At 29.0% G+C, this 16,386-nt stretch overlaps 1 protein-coding gene across 16 annotated transcripts; it reads right to left on the reverse strand.

Moving 5' to 3' along the window:
* Window positions 1-92: 92 nt before the first annotated feature.
* LOC111296924 (disease resistance protein At4g27190-like) lies at window positions 93-12,827 on the reverse strand. Of its 16 annotated transcripts, none has more exons than XM_089769021.1 (11): window positions 12,596-12,827; window positions 9,553-12,484; window positions 8,195-8,707; window positions 4,455-4,967; window positions 2,600-3,370; window positions 2,378-2,443; window positions 1,776-1,835; window positions 1,570-1,685; window positions 1,103-1,214; window positions 785-989; window positions 93-666 (listed from the first exon to the last, which is right to left on the reverse strand). In XM_089769021.1, the coding sequence occupies exons 2-7, from the start codon at window positions 12,394-12,396 to the stop codon at window positions 1,827-1,829; spliced, it is 4,716 nt and encodes a 1,571-aa protein (XP_089625147.1). In that variant the 5' UTR covers window positions 12,397-12,484; window positions 12,596-12,827; the 3' UTR covers window positions 93-666; window positions 785-989; window positions 1,103-1,214; window positions 1,570-1,685; window positions 1,776-1,826. The 16 variants fall into 16 exon arrangements, with proteins under 16 accessions (XP_089625147.1, XP_089625157.1, XP_089625155.1 ...); XM_089769024.1 differs by having other exon boundaries at window positions 131-666; window positions 1,570-1,680; XM_089769031.1 differs by lacking the exon at window positions 1,103-1,214 and having other exon boundaries at window positions 1,570-1,680.
* Between the last annotated feature and the right edge of the window lie 3,559 nt (window positions 12,828-16,386).

Below are 16,386 nucleotides of genomic sequence, written 5' to 3' on the forward strand. Positions count from 1 at the left end.
TAATTTGTGACAAAGTAATATTTTTAATTTTAGATATTTTGATTCAATAGTAAAAAAAAAAAATTGTACAAGCTGCAAATAGAAGAAATTAATGTCATTAACTTAAATTCTCATAATTACTTATCAATGATTAAAACAAAAATAAGACACTTTTTATAAAATTCGAAGCCAAAGACTCCTTCAAAAAAATTACAAAAAAATTCAACTTTAAAACTGATGTCTATTGTAAATAAAAACTATTGTACTTGAACAATGATCCTTCGTTCGTTGTACTTGAAACTCTTGGTTTATAGTGTATTCAGGGGACCAAGATCCTTGCCGCAGGTTGTTCTGTTTATGTCAATGCTTATAGAAAATGTCCAAAATGAAAATCAGAAATAACTGCTCCATTTCAATGAGTTCTCGGTCGTTGGGCCTCCCTGCAAGTGTTTGACTTGTATATATTTTCAATTTTAATGAAATGAAACTAGCAAGCCTTTGCTAATAAGGACCAGCTTCTTAACTTGACATGAGGCAAATGCTTTGTAAACCTTCAACAGCGATTGGATTCTTTCCCGTTTTTCCATTCGATCAATAGGATTAATTGGCCTTAACCATATGAGAAAACTGGGAGGGGCATTGTTCTGCCAATTTCCCTGCACCATCCCCCTCCTTGACAATTGAATGCTGTAATTACAATTCACATTGATGATAAAAAATGTCAATCACAGATCATGGGGGGAAAATCAAGTGATAATTAATATATAAGCACATAAATTGCCTAAGGACAAAGAAAACGACTAACCTTGTTCACCATGATCCATCAAATCTTGCTTCTAAACAGTGCCACTAAGGTAGCATGGAACTCGGCACAAGGGTCGAGTAGAATGGAACAGTTTATAGTCAGGATGGATAAATTGCCCCTTCACAAGCTGTTGTAGGCACACCACACCTTGGGGCACCCAATGGACTCAAGAATTTGCCATTGGTTCAATGCAGCAGAAAATCACCTGTAAACAAACACAAACCATCAGCCAGCCCAAACAAGAACCATCAATTTGAGCCTTCAGAATAAAATATGAATTGAGCTTTCTGTCAAGTTTCAACATGAAATAGTTTTTACCTTCCCAAAAAGGGAGGGTGGCAAATCCTTGAAATTTCAAAATAAGTATGTGATCCAGAACTTCATAATATTTCTCCTTATCCTCTGACTTCAGAATTGTTGTCATCCATAACTTCTCGACACCGAGATAATTAAAAATAGAAAAGTAGTACATATGTTATTACTTCCAAGGTTGATCAAATAAATGACAAGCTATAATTAGTCACCATAGAAACATAAAAGACTAAAAGAAAGAAGCTGCGACCATTTACAGGTTGATCAAATGCAGCATGATTAAACTTGGCTTTAGAGACAGCATAGCTTGGCAGCACTTCCCTTTAGTAATATGATAATTGACAATCAAAAGAACCGAAAAAAAGGAGTACCATTATTTCATTTTAAAGAACCCTTGTATTATAATAAAGAAATCTTATAACCATTTGATTTCAAATGACGAAGCATCAATAATGACGTCTCAAAATACATACATTGTTTACTTCACTCTGCCAAGGCACATAAATGCTAGCCGTGAAGGAAATAGGAATTAGAACCCTTGGACTTCTGCACTTGAGATGAAGAAAACACCTTCAAATGAAGAACTTACCTTATTCAAGGAAAGAAAAATCATTTGCATTAGATGAGTGCTACATAAGCTATAGTGTCTCAAGATGCATAGAAAGACTTTTTGGCTTACTCTGTTTCTTGGCAGTTGAAGGATTGAGCTGATCTTCTTCAGAATTCTCGACTATGTTGACTGGATTATGAAATCATAATGAACAAATATTAGTGAAGGTGCAAAGGAAAATTACTGGAAAATTACTTTTGTTACTCTTCGAAGAATCAGTATCATAATGAATGATAACAAAGCCATTCTGATTTCAAATGAAGAAACAAGAGTCATGGTGTCTCAAATACACATTTTCAACAATTTCCTACCTTGCCACGCTTGCCATTTGAAGATAGTCACCATAATCCCTCTTCTTATTTTACTTTATTATAAATTTAAACATTCTCTAGCCATAAAGAACAGTATTACTGAAAAGCAAAAGTATTTATTTCAGTTGCTCTAGAAAATCCTAAAAGGAGTAAATTAAATAGAAATCCTGATGAAAATAAAAAGGAAAAACTGTTTAAAAATTACATAATATTATAATGATAAGAGAAATATGAACTAGGAAGGAGGCATCAAACTCCTACTTAATTGATGAGGAAAAGTAAAGCATTTGAGTTGAAAGAAACAAAAGCTATATTATTATGAATGGTATCTGAAGATTTATAGAATGAAATTTGACTTACTTGTGTGTTAGAAATTGAAGGATTGCCTTGATCTTCTATAGAATACTGCATTTCCTCCATGGGATTCTACATATATATAATAATCACCAACAAAAATTAAATTTAATTGGTCATGAAGGCGAAAAGATGAATTAATTTTGATTTACAATGGAGTCGTCATCAACGCTCCCAACCACAAATTTTCTTTTTCAATGATAATCAAAGAAATTTGAAAAAACATACCCTTTCCGTGAACAGTTTTTGTATGGTGCTATTAAGGCTTCCTTCCCAAATCCAATCCCCTTCATCCCACTCATATGGTCGTACTTTGTGCAACATCGGAGCGTTTAACCCTCCCTTAGAGAACATCTTCATCTTTGGGCAAACTTGCACAACTACTGTTGCTAAGGATGGGAATCCAAAGGTATGATTCCCCGATGAGCAGAAGCTTTCTAGATTTGGTAGCACACTCAGTTCCAAAAGGTTGAGTTTGGGGAAAATGATTTCATCCTTCACTTCATCACGATCCCCATCGCTACCTTCTATTATTTCTTCTATCGTTCCACAATCCCTTATGCTCATTTCTCTGAGCTGCACTAGGCTTTTGGCTGTTGAATGTGTAACTAATTTTATGATCCCATCACATTCTTCAACTTTAAGAGTCATCAGATTCTGGAAACATACTGAGGATGGAACTAAATTACTTTTTAATTTGGAACACCATTCCACGCGTAAAATCCTTAGATTTTGGAATCCTTCCTCACCACCAACTCTTTCACTTTGGAATACCAACTCTTCAAAGTAACAATGTTCTATTTGAAGGCTTTCGAGATTGGGTAAGGATAGTAATTGGAACAGGTAAGATGGGAATATGGCTAATTGTCGAGGAAACCGTACAAGTCCGAGAACTTTTAGTTTGCAAAAGTAGTCTGATGCAAGTCGTAGGACATGCAATCTCTCTTTCATCCCATCATCCCATCCGAGGTGAAGTTGTTGTAGATTTGCGAATGCCAACTGCACAATTCATGCAAGTATTAATGGGACGGAGGATGAGTTGTTGAAAGGGATCAAAATGAACGATTGTAATATGGTGGAATAAAAAGAGAAATTTAAAAAAGTATATCTTTAATATAAGTAGTGATTTTTTTTTTTTACTGAATCATGTATACCTATATAGTACTAGCTGATTTGAGTATGTCATTATTATTAATGTATTTTTTTTGTTAAAAAACAATAGGTACAATCGTTTTCTAACTTTTGATACATATCAACTTTTACAAAATTTTAGAATTCAAAAATCTTTTAATGCATATAACTTTACTGAAAAACTAGTTAAGTATACATTTGAAAAAAAAAAAAAAACAAAATCTGATTATTGAAGTTTAAAGGTATCTCTCTAGTTAAATTAGAGATCAATCCAAAGTTATACTATAAAATTATATATTCTATCTTGGTAAACAAATTATTGTATTTTATTCTTACAAATATATTAATAGTTTACATACTTTTCTTTTTAATATTTATTATGTTGCCATTAAATGCTTTTTTATTTTTTATTTTTCAAAACACGTCAATCTATTTTTTAAAATTTTGATCCAAAGATTATTTAAGATTTAGGATTGAGGGGTGTTAAATACATCCTTATTTTTCACTTTATACCCTAGTTTTTAAAATTTCCTTAAGTAAAATTATTTAATTATATTTTTTTTATAAAATTTTGAAAATAAATTTTTGAAAAATTGTATAACTTATTGGATATAAATATAGGAAACTTATGAAAAAGAGTAATTAAGTAATTTTATTTTAAAAAAGATTTGAAAAAAAAATAGCATAAGAAGAGCAAAAAAAAAGATACATTTAATATCACTCTTTAGGGTTTAGGAGTTAGGAATCTGATTAACAATTAGCAATATAAGTAGTTTACCCTCAGATTATTGAAATCAAAAATAAATTCTTAAACTCGAATGATGTAATTAATAATTAGGTGTTATTTCTATCAAACATATAGTTTTACCTATCAATTTGTAAATGAGTTTAATTATTTGAAACAAATTTTAAGTTTATATTGGAGCAATGGAAGGAGACATTAAAAAAATACCTTTTCACTGAATAGGTATTTTGAGACATCCGAGTGGAGGTTCTCCATTGAGATGCTACTTTCTTCTGCTTCATTTCCAACAGTTGTTCCTACATTTGTAGAATCAGAATGGACTATGATCAAAACAGGACATTGTTCTATACGCAGATATGTTAGAGAAGGGAATTCAATCGGATTTCCAAAGCCAAATCTTTTGAGCTTAGGAAGATCCCTGAGGCCCAAGTAGTCTAATTTAGGAAACACCATTTTCCTCGTCCTTTCTTCTTCTACTAATCCTTCCGTCACTATTATTATCTCTTCAATTTCATTACACTTTTGAACAGAAAGTGTTTTCAGTTGCACAAAGCTTTCAACCATAGAGGAAGTAAATATATTCTTCAAATTATGGCAATTGTACACTTGCAACTCTGTTAAATTTTGAACACCAAAAGAAGTTACTGAAAGTTGCTCATGCCATAGCTTTTTAACGTCCATGAAGTTTATATCCAACTGTTCTAAGCCTGGGAACACAACCTGCAAATAAAAGTAAAGTTTGACGGTCAACAATTCCTTATTATTCAAATATTAAAAAGAATTAACAATGATTTCCAGCATTGATATGACACAAAGAAATAATATATTATTGCCATTGACTATATATTTCTACAACTCCGTCATCTTTAATTATACTAGCAATATACTCACACTTTCTTATAGATCTAAATTTTTATTTATTTATAGTTAAATAAATTTAATAAATCAATGAATATAATTTTTTATAATTTCTTAATAAAAACAATGATTTATAATAATTTATTAATTAATTTGGGGATAATATCTTTATTTTATTTACAAACTTGTTAACAAATCAAATACAAATTCATATTTTCAAATATAGTTAAAAATATTAAAGTAGATAATTTAAAAACTTAAAAAAAATCTAAAACTTAAAAAAGGAAAAGTGCCAAGCAAAAAGGAAAAAAAAAAAAGAAAAATGACCCAAATGAATTTACCAAGTCGACACTTCCACTTAAAGATGACAATGGACGAGTAGAAGCATGTTATGCTTATCCTAACTCCAACTTAATTTCGGAATATTATTTTTTATATCAAATCTAACCCAACATATAAATATAGTATTTTATTAAATAAATGTACTAAATAATAATTTTATTAATATAATAAATAAATAATAAAATATATATTCTAATGTATAACATGAGACGAGACAAAGAAAAACATTTTAAATTTATCTCTAACCTTGATTTCGGAGTTCAAAAAAGAAAAACCATCCTTATTGAATTGGTTAATCGAAAACTATCAAATAAAAATTATTTTAACATCTATTGATCCAATTTTTTACAAATTTTATTTTATTTAAAAAAAAAAGAATCAAAGGGTAAAAAAAAATTCTAAATAGGATTGCTACCTAAACAATTCTATTGTTAATTTATCTTCCAAAGCATAGATAAAAAATGTTAAAATAGACAATTAAAAAAAAAAGTTAAAACTAAAAAAATGGCCCAAGCAAAAAAAATAGTCAAATTAATGGAAGATGCATGGACACTATCTTTTAAAGATAGAAAGAGGTCGAGTCAGGGTGCGTTTATACACACCTTGACTCTTAACTCAAATTTTTAATAATTTAATTTCACTTAGATTTCAACCAGACATTCAATTATCATTAATTGATATCTTGTCTCAACCTATCACATATATAAATAATTTGCATCCAATCCAAATTAAAAAATAATAATTCAATAATTTTAACTTAGTATAATATTCATAAACATTTTATTTTTTAATATAAATTATATCTTAATTATGTATAAATGTAATAATAAAATAATTCAACTCTACTTCAATTTCGACTAGACATTAAGTTATCATTAATTGATATATGATCTTAACCTATCACATATATGTATAACTCGCATCCATTCTAAATTAATCAAAATTAATTCGATAATTTTAACTTAGTATACTGTTCATAAATTATATCTTAATTATGTATAAATATAATAGCTTATTAAAATAAAATATTAACTAATAATTTTATTAATATAAATATATAAATATAAAATTAATTAAATAATAAAAAATATATTTTTAATATATACCAAAGATGAGATGGAACATCCTAAATCCGTTTCCTACCCTTATCCGATTTAGAAAAAATTTCGACCTAATTTCAATTTTAAAATATAATGTACTTATTGGATTGAGAGAAATCAAAATCCATTGAATTTGTTTTGTCATCCCTACATCAATTGTCTTTTTTTTGTATGAAATTTTTTTATTAAAATTTTTTTTTGAAAAAGGTTATTGGCAAAAAAAGAAAAAAAACCAAATAAAAATGTTGTAAATTTATTAAATTAAGATATTAAATAATAATTTCACTAATATAATAAATATATAAATATAACATTAAATTAATAATAAAAATATAATTTTATATATATTTTAGACAAGATAAAATATTTTAAAATAACTCTTGAACAAATCTCGATTTAAAAAAAAATCTCAATTTGTTCTCAGAATTTTTAAAACAACATATCTATATTGAATCGAAGTGAATTGAAACCCATTAGATACAAATTGTTTTGTAATTTTTACATCTATTATTTTTCTTATAAAATTTATCTAATAAAATTAAAATCAAATAAAAAATAAAAAAGTACATTTTAAAGGAAGGCTAGGGTGGCACATAGACCCCATCTTCCTCCAAAATCTAAAATATTTATAAAATGGATTGTTAGAAAGACTTTTGGTTGAAATAATTAACTTCGTACAATGATTATAATCTTCCATGAAATAATTAGAAAAAAGTCAAATATTGGCTTGAAGTTGCAATAAATAAAGTCAGTCATTAAATTTTATGTATTAGTTATTAACTCCTAACCAAAAAAAAAGTGCAATTTTAGATCTATAGTAATATATAATATCAATAATTTCATTATATCACTCAAGTCATGACTTGTAAAAGTAAGAGTTTTAAAGTTTTATTATTAGAGGTGTTCATCGATTAAACCTATCAAGTTCTGTTTTTAAAGCTAATAAGAGGCCGACAACTCACTCATTTATTTTATTGACAAAAAACTCACTCATTTAACTAATATTTTATTATTAAAATAATAAAATTTTCTATTATTATTAATATTTTAAACATATACAAAATTTAACCAAAATATAATATTTATTAATAAAATAATTTAATCAGCCTAATCAAGCTGAAGCTTAAAAAATCATATGCAACTTGACCCTTTACATCTTCAGTTTCGACAATCCCCTCTATAATTCAAATAATTAAGACTTTCAATTTTAAAGTTTTAAGTCTACAATGATAGAATATCTCTTTGGATGACTATAAAATGTTATAATGTTTGTGAGAAAAAAATCCATATATGAAAAGGAGAATTATAAAACTTGAAGAAAATGACATAAAAGATCAGAAAAAAATCACCTTCAGGGATACATTCTGGTCTTGCAATATATTAACATATATACTTCATCACTTTGTTTTCAGGTTAAGTTAATAGGAAAATTACAATCTAAAACACTACTGATAATAAATTTAAATTCCACACCATCGAATTTAGATGATTACTAAATAACTCAATAGGATATAATTTTAAAAAATTAATATAATAAAAAACATATGATAATATTTTAACTACACTTACAAAATTAAAAACTCTACCAACAATGTATGAAATAAAAATTTTATGTTCAAAAAATGGAGAAAAGCATTAAAAAAGTACCTTTTCATCGAATAGATATTTTGATACATCAATGCAAGGGTTCACCATTAAGATGCTACTCTTTCCTGCTTCATTTCCAACAATTGTACCCACACTTGTAGAATCAGAATGAAATGTGTTCAAAATTGGACATTCAGCTATCCTTCGTTCCCTTAGAGAGAGGAATTCATTTGGATTTCTAAAGCAAAATCTTTTGAGATTGGGAAGATCCGATAACTCCAAGAAGTTTAGTTTAGGAAATACCATTTTCCTCATCCTTTCTTCTTCCGGTAATCCTTCTGTCACTGTTATTACCTCTTCAATTTCATGACAATGCCCAATATAAAGTGATTTCAGTTGCACGAAGCTTTCAACCATAGAAGAAGTAACTAGATATTTCAAATTATGACAGCTCTCAACAATCAACTTAGTTAAATTTTCAACACTAAAAGACGTTACCGGAAGCTGATCATGCCATAATTTTTCAACTGTGATACAAGCTAACGACAATTTCTTTAAGCATGGGAACATGACCTGCAAATAAAAAAAATTTGATAATCAACAATTTCTTATTATTCAAATATTAAAAAAATTAATAACGATTTCCAATATTGATATGAGACAAAGAAATACTATATAATTGCCATTGACAATAATTTTCAAGTAGATTATTAAACAAAAATTAAATATTTACTTGAATTTGCAACTATATAAAGTCAATGAAGTCATTAAATTTTGAATGTGAGTTATTGACTCCTAACCCAAAAAATAAAGCGCAATTGACTATCTATATATATAATATCAATTCTTAAGTTCATTATATCACGCCCATGTCATGAAAGTGAATTGGAGTTTTTAAGTTTCAAAGGCGTATTTGGATTGACCTATCAAATCTCCCTTCCAAGGCTTACTCAACTCACTCATTTAATTATTATTTTATTAAAATAACAAAATTTCTTATTAATATTTTAATATTGCAAACATATTCAAAATTAAAATGTAACAAAAATATAATATTTATTAATAAAATAATTCAATCCTTGTGGATAAGCTTTGAGTTTAAAAAACTTATTTTATGTTTTATTGAATACTTATTTTAAATATATTAATAGAATATTTTATGATATATTTTATTTTCATTAATTTTGATTCAAAAATCACTAAAATTGAAAGTATAGCAATAAAATTCAATAAAACCAAAGTATAATGACAAAATTGAAGACTCACCTACAATAATAAATTTGCTCTTTATCCTAATTATAACATTCACATATTAAATAGAAAATTTAGTTTAAGAGAAAGGAACGAAAACGAGATCAAAAGAAAATATGTTGGAACTGAAAATTTAATGAAAAGAAGAAATATATTGACATAAATACCTTTTGGTCAAAAAGCGATCTGGCAGATGAACTTCCATCATTTGATTGAACTCTTCCTTGTTGAGACGAGGAACGCTTTTTTTCTGAGTAAACCAAGCGATTGAAACTTGGTAGATATTCTAACTTTAAGGAGCGTAATTGACCGAATTCTAAAATGTCACCATCACCAATCCCTTCCTCTCTCTTTTCTACGATTAACTCTGTGAAATTCTCGCAGTTAGATACCTTAATTACTTGAAGTTGGCCGAGCTTTCTGGCTAAGGCGAATGAGAACAAATTCTTCAACATATTACAACGTTCAACTTTTATGATTCTTAGTTGACCAAAACATTCAGCTTGGTGTTGACCATAATATATGGCCGTCAAATTGTTCAGTTCAAGAAGAAACAATGTCTCCAAAAGAGGAAATGCTTTACAAGAAGCCAACTCCATGGAGTTAATGAGATATTTAACCTCTGAATCATTGCGGACATCAAGATGTTTTAAATGTGGGAAACCTTCAGTATCTGGATCACAAAGCATGTCCATGGCATCTTTCACTGCATCCAGACATAGAGTTTCGGTTTTTCTCAACAACGTTTTAACCCCACTATCGTCCAAATGAATACTTTTATTCAACTTGAGATTCAACTCTCTCGAGGATTCTAGCTTATAATTCTGCCACCACACCCCTCCAATGCAAATTCTGTATCTTTCCAACTTTTCAGAAAACAATTCTTTTGGCATAGCTTGCACAGTAGGAATATGGACTTCCAAAGTTGTCAAATGAGACAAATGTTGCAACTCAACAAGGCTAGCATTGGTTCTTGGCTTCTCATGTCCCTCAACGTCCCATCTATCAAAGCTATTACATAGGTATAATTCTTCTAATCTGGATAAACGAGACAGGACATTTGGTGATATTACTTTAAGACTGGAACAATGACTTAAATCTAGCAATTTTAGCTTGATCAATTGGCCTATTTCCCCCGGTAGCACTGGAATTTTAGATTTACGGAGGCTAAGGATTTCTAAATTCTTTAACTCTCCAATGATGACTATATCTTCTAACATGCATGCAGAAAAACATAAAGTATGAAGATTTTTTAGGAAACAAAATGACGAAGGCAAGGATGGAAAATACATTTTGGCAAAATCTAAGACTCTGAGTTTTTGCATTCCCCTAAAGAAGTTGTTTGAAATTTTCAAAGAGGAATCCTCACTACCCAAAGAGAAAAAGGTAAGATTTGGACATTCCAACTGATCATGATCAAGAAGATCACAGACCTTAGCATACTGCAAGCTAATCAGTTCGCAAGTTTTCATTGTTTCCTCTTTTGACAACTCTTTGAATGCATCATCCCTTCCTAGAGCAAGCCAATGGTGGTCCCTTGAAGCGATCGATAAGGCAACATCACGAACAACGTCATGCACATCAAAGCGCCCAAAGGTGGAACCATCAAGTAACAAAGAAGAGGTTTTGAGGTCGCTAACCAATGCGGATACTTTATCTCGTGTTTCTTCGATTTTGTCAACACCATGAAAAAACCCCAAACCCATGCCATATTTCAACAAGTCCTCGATGGCAGCATCATGACCCATTATGCTACAGAGTAGGAAAGTCGGTCGATGTTCTTCATCTTCTAAAAACTTGTAACTCAACTCTATAGCTGAGTATACATCTGCTGGTATCCCTTTGAAGTTTCTTTTAGAGGGCCTTTTTAGTTCTTGCAAAACATTCCTCCATTGAAACAAACTCTTCTTATTTTTCATAGCCTTCCCAACTGTTACAATGGCAATCGGCAATCTAGCACATTTTTTGGCCACTTCAATTGCCATAGCACGAAAGCCAGGGCTTAGAACAATATCACCAGCCATCTTCTTAAACAGGCTCCACGCTTCTTCTTCTTCTAATAAGTCAATTGCAAGGTTTTTCTGCGAATCCATCGAAGATAAAGCATTGAGCTCTCTAGACGTCAACAAGATCTTGCATCCTTGGTGTTCACCTCTGTAAGGAATTCCTAGAGCCTCCATATCCAATTTCACCCAAATATCATCCAAAATAACAAGAACCTTCTTGATTTTCTTTAGTCTGTTACGTAGTTCGCCTGCTCTCCCGGGGTCACTCTGCTTTTCAAACTTCAGAACCAATTCATCTGCAATCAGATCTTGAATTTTCTTGATGTCAAAACTCTGGGTTACGGCTGCCATGACCACCTCATCAAACAAATTTTCATCTTTGGCTTGTCTAGCGACTTGTTTGACTAGGGTGGTTTTACCCACACCTCCCATCCCGTAAACACCAATTATGCTCAAATTAGCATCTTTAAGCGCCTCCATGACAGCAACGAAAGCACCCGTTCTTGACTCAAAGGCCTCGTACTCTTTGTCAGGTCTAATAGCTATCCCTTCTAGAACAGGTGGGAAGGATACTCTATCATCAAATTGGTCTTTATCTTTCAAGAGTTCAGCAATGATATTGGCCTCTTTCTCAGCTTTTCTACTGAGTTGGTAACGAGAATTAAAATTAGGACACAACCAAACGAAACAGCTCGGCTTTGCATTCTCTTCGTCCTCATCCAATTGCGCAACAGCGTCGTCACAGATCTTCCGATCGACCTTAGTCAACCACTCATCCACATAGCTAAATATCTCCTGTCCCTGTCTCTTAGCCGCATTAACATCCTCTTGCACTCTTTCTCTTGCATCCTTCAGTTTTTGAAGTTGATCCCTGAGGTTTTGAATCTTGCTCTCATGCTTGAACAAGTAACTAACTTGACGTGCAATGGGATCAACTGCGTACTGCGCCGCTTTCCCAGCAACAGAGCTAAGAATGGATACAACAACGGAAATACAAGCCTCCATAGTTTTTTTTTGTTTTTTTTTTTTGAATTTATAGGAAATTGATGATATGAAGGAAAACAAACAATAAAACAACAGGGAAGAAGGCTCACTGACAAAACCCAAAACAACAAAAACAGCAATATTCAAAACCCAAAAAAATATATATATAAATTAAATAATCAGAGATGAAAACAGTGGAAATGGATTTAAACAAACATACCTCCGTCCTTGTCTTAGATATCAAAAGATTGGTCGGCTACAGCTTCTTCCTATCCTCACTTTGAGTAATGATGCCATAAGAGCAGAGAACCTACAGGAAAATTTTGAGGAATTCTTTTTTTTTTTTTGGTGAATAAAACTTGAGGATTTAGCAGTACAAAGAGCTTTAGGAATGGTTGTTGACAGAACAGAGAATCAAAACTTGGACTTCCGTGTTTTCTGCAAAAGAGCATGGGAAGCCAAGGCAAGTAAAGAAATGGGAATTTATTTTTTAGTAAATTACACCAAGGTCCTTGATATTGATCACTAATTCAACATCAATCCATCGGGTATGATAAATAAGCAGCTGTCAACTTGTTTACCTAGTTATTAAAATGCTATTAGGAAAACATAAAATCTTGATTTTATTATTTTTTTTTATAAATTATGCTCGTCTTATATAAGAAAAAACATTTTCATCCTCAAAAGTTTTAGCAATGACATTATAAATATCCTCACAAATCACATTAAATTTTTATTGCAATCGAAGTTAGGAACTTCTATTTACATTCAAAAATACTCAAGGAATCCAATTTTTTTATTATAAAAATGTTCAAAAGGCATTAACTTTTAGCAAATTATTTTTTGTTTCTTTCGTGCATCATTTTTAAATTCCACGGATTTACAAAATCATAAATTCATAAATTTGTAAAAAGTTTATGAATTTGAATATTTGTAAATTTTTTAAATTTACGAAAAAACATTTTCATTATTCATAATTTTATAAAATAATTAATAGATTAAATTTTAATTTAATCAAACTTTAGTAAAGAGCAAACCCCAAGTTTAGTTGAAACTTAAAATTTAACAATTTGGATTGAAATTTATGAATTTATAAATCTATAAAATTTAAAAAAATTTATCTGTAAGCTCATCAAATAGATCTAAATATTATTCCAAATATATATATATTGAAACTTTTTTGAATTGTGACAATAGTAATGATATGAAGCAAAACAAACAGTAAAGCTGATTTTGAAATCCATCATAACCTCATTTTGGTGGGATTAACAATTATTTTTGTCTAATCTCACTGAACAAAGCATTTAAACAAAAAAGAAAATTACATAAAAGAAACTCACAATTCAAAAATCCCACTAAAAGAGAGGGGGTTTAATGGGATTTTTCCTTCCCACCGCTGGAAGTGTATCCAAAAGTACGTTTGCTTTATTTTTTTTTCTTTAAAACTAAAATATACAAACTGTTCTTTTTTTTCTTTTTTTTTTACTTTGTTTTAAATAAAAATTAATTATTATTTTAATAAAAAATATAACTATCTTTTATCGATTTTTAAATAATGAAAAGGATGTCGCCTTTAGCCCAACGCTGCGTTCAGTGATCGTAAAACAAACGAAAGAACGCTCCCTGACAAAACACAAAAGAACAAAAAAGCAATAATCAAAACCGAAAAATGAAGTTATCTTAGTCAAATAATCATAAATGAAAACGGTGGAAATGAAGTTAAAACAATAAAGCTTGAGGATTTGAGCAGTAGAATGAGTTAGAAGAATGGTGGTTGAGAGAATAGAAAATCAAAATTAAATAATTGTGTGTGGCCCGCAAAAGAGAATGAAAAGCCAAGTTTATTAAATAATTGAAAAGCATGGCCGGCTGGTCTCCATCGCTCGCCCCTGGGTGTGGCGCATGATTTCTGTATGACAAGTATTTTTTAGTAAATTACATCGAAGTCCTTGAGCACTAATTCAACCCCAATTCATTAGTATGATAAATTTACATCATCTTTAAAGTTCTAAAAATGACATGACAAATAGATCCAAATCAAAGGTTCCGTTAGAATTGTTGTTAAAACGATGAGGTGCATCACATGTAATTTAGGTTATACCAAAAATACCCCTCTTTCTATGTGATAACAGGTAATAACTAAACCAACATGCCTTTTTGTTACTTATATTCTTTTTGACTTAATATTCAGGTATGCACTTAACTTTTTATACAAAATAATTTATACCTGCCATCTTTTATTACATTCAAATAAATTTATAATCTTTTATTTTGTTATAAATAAACCCATAAACTATTTAAATTACATAATTAAATTTAATTTTGTTAAATAAGACAATTTAGATATATAAATTCTAGTTCGAATCTAAAAAATTTGCTCAACTCACCTAAACTTAACCCAGTCCAAAGTTAGAAGTAATTTGAACCCAAATTAACCCAAACCCAAGTCAACGTGAATTAGAGATGAATCGAAGTTGAAATAGCTCAAAATTAAAATGATCCAAAAAATTAATATGAAAAAACTAAGAGGCTGATACTAAATTAAGTATAATTTTAATTAATAATATTAATTTAATAAAAGTAATAAATATAAATAAATAAAAACAATAACTATAACATAAATTATAATTCATTAAATTATTGAAAAATCAAATTAATATATATTGTTAATATCAAACTAGTATAATTACATATGTTATGTTACTTAGAAAACTTCTTATAATTTATAATATAATTTAAAATAAATTATATATTTTTAATTACCATAAGTATACCAGCATATCAATGTATCATTTAAAATAAATTATATTATCTCTTATAGTTATAATAGTAGTAGTATCAATTATCATGTGATTCAGAATAAAATATCTAAAAAGCTATTGATTTGTATGTATACATATATATATATGTTACATTTATGTTGTAATTATATTATTAAATTTTAATTGTGTAATTTAGAATAAATTATATAATAAATTACAACTATATTAAAATTCAAAATAATAAACTATTGAATAATGAGCTATAATTATATTAAAATGATTATCTATATTGTAGTTACACTATTAATATAAAAAATTACATATTAAATATATATCATAAATAAATATTTAAAAAATTTATATGATTATATTAAATTTGTAATTATGAATTATAATTAAAAGTTTAAAATATTATTAATATATTTAAATTAAATTAAATATAAACACTTATTAAATTGTTAAACTTGACCAAGATATTTTTCATGCACCTGTACTCATATTGGACTATTTAATTAAATTTATTTTTGTATCTTATTTTTATCAAAATTTATGTTGACATGATTAATATCAAATTTTGTGCCAATACTTGAAAATTAACTAATATCGAAAATTCCTTTAACCGCTGCCTTGTGAATCAATTTTTACTGTATTCAAATTCTTGATATATGAATTTTTTTTCCTTTTTTCGTTGCAGGCTGGTTATCAAGGATATACTTTCAAGCTTTGAATTCCTATTCCTAGAGGTGCAGAAGATGGAAAATGAGATCATCTTTTATCAAAGATTTTCTAGTCTTTAAAGAAACTTTTCTTGATATTTTACTTGTCATCTGTTGTTAATCATTGGTTTTACTTTTTATGTAAGGCATCTGCTCCGAGATTCTCATCTTAATTTCATTTTCACAATGAAAATGAAATTTATACCATTCTGGCTAAAGCCACTGAAATAAATGGGGAGGACAAGGAACATTATCTTATTTGGTTTAGTAATTTATGTAGGAATAACGGGATTGTCTTTTCATATGGGTTCTTATCTGAGTGGTTAAGACTTCATGTAGAACAACAATAGCTCGAGAGAACACTTTGGAATCTTTGATTGTGTTATATGCATTTTTTTTTCTTGTTCAATCTGGTTTTTTATGCATGTCTTTATGTATATCTTAAAGATGTGAAAACCCTCATAGTTGATATGCTTCAAGTAACATTTTTTTTATATTTTGTACCCAATTTGAACATGATTATAAAAATGAAA

The sequence above is a fragment of the Durio zibethinus genome, chromosome 12, assembly GCF_047325235.1.
Source record: "Durio zibethinus cultivar Kanyao isolate XHJ-2024 chromosome 12, ASM4732523v1, whole genome shotgun sequence".
In the NCBI taxonomy this organism is placed as follows: domain Eukaryota; kingdom Viridiplantae; phylum Streptophyta; class Magnoliopsida; order Malvales; family Malvaceae; genus Durio; species Durio zibethinus.

Excerpts from the sequence above, each read along its gene's own strand:
- LOC111296924 (XM_089769031.1), bottom strand. The coding sequence starts at position 12,396 with ATGGAGGCTTGTATTTCCGTTGTTGTATCCATTCTTAGCTCTGTTGCT. Across the intron at positions 8,708-9,552 it reads GATCGCTTTTTGACCAAAAG|GTCATGTTCCCATGCTTAAA; the intron begins GTATTTATGTCA and ends TTTTATTTGCAG. Across the intron at positions 3,371-4,454 it reads AATACCTATTCAGTGAAAAG|TTGGCATTCGCAAATCTACA; the intron begins GTATTTTTTTAA and ends TGAATTGTGCAG.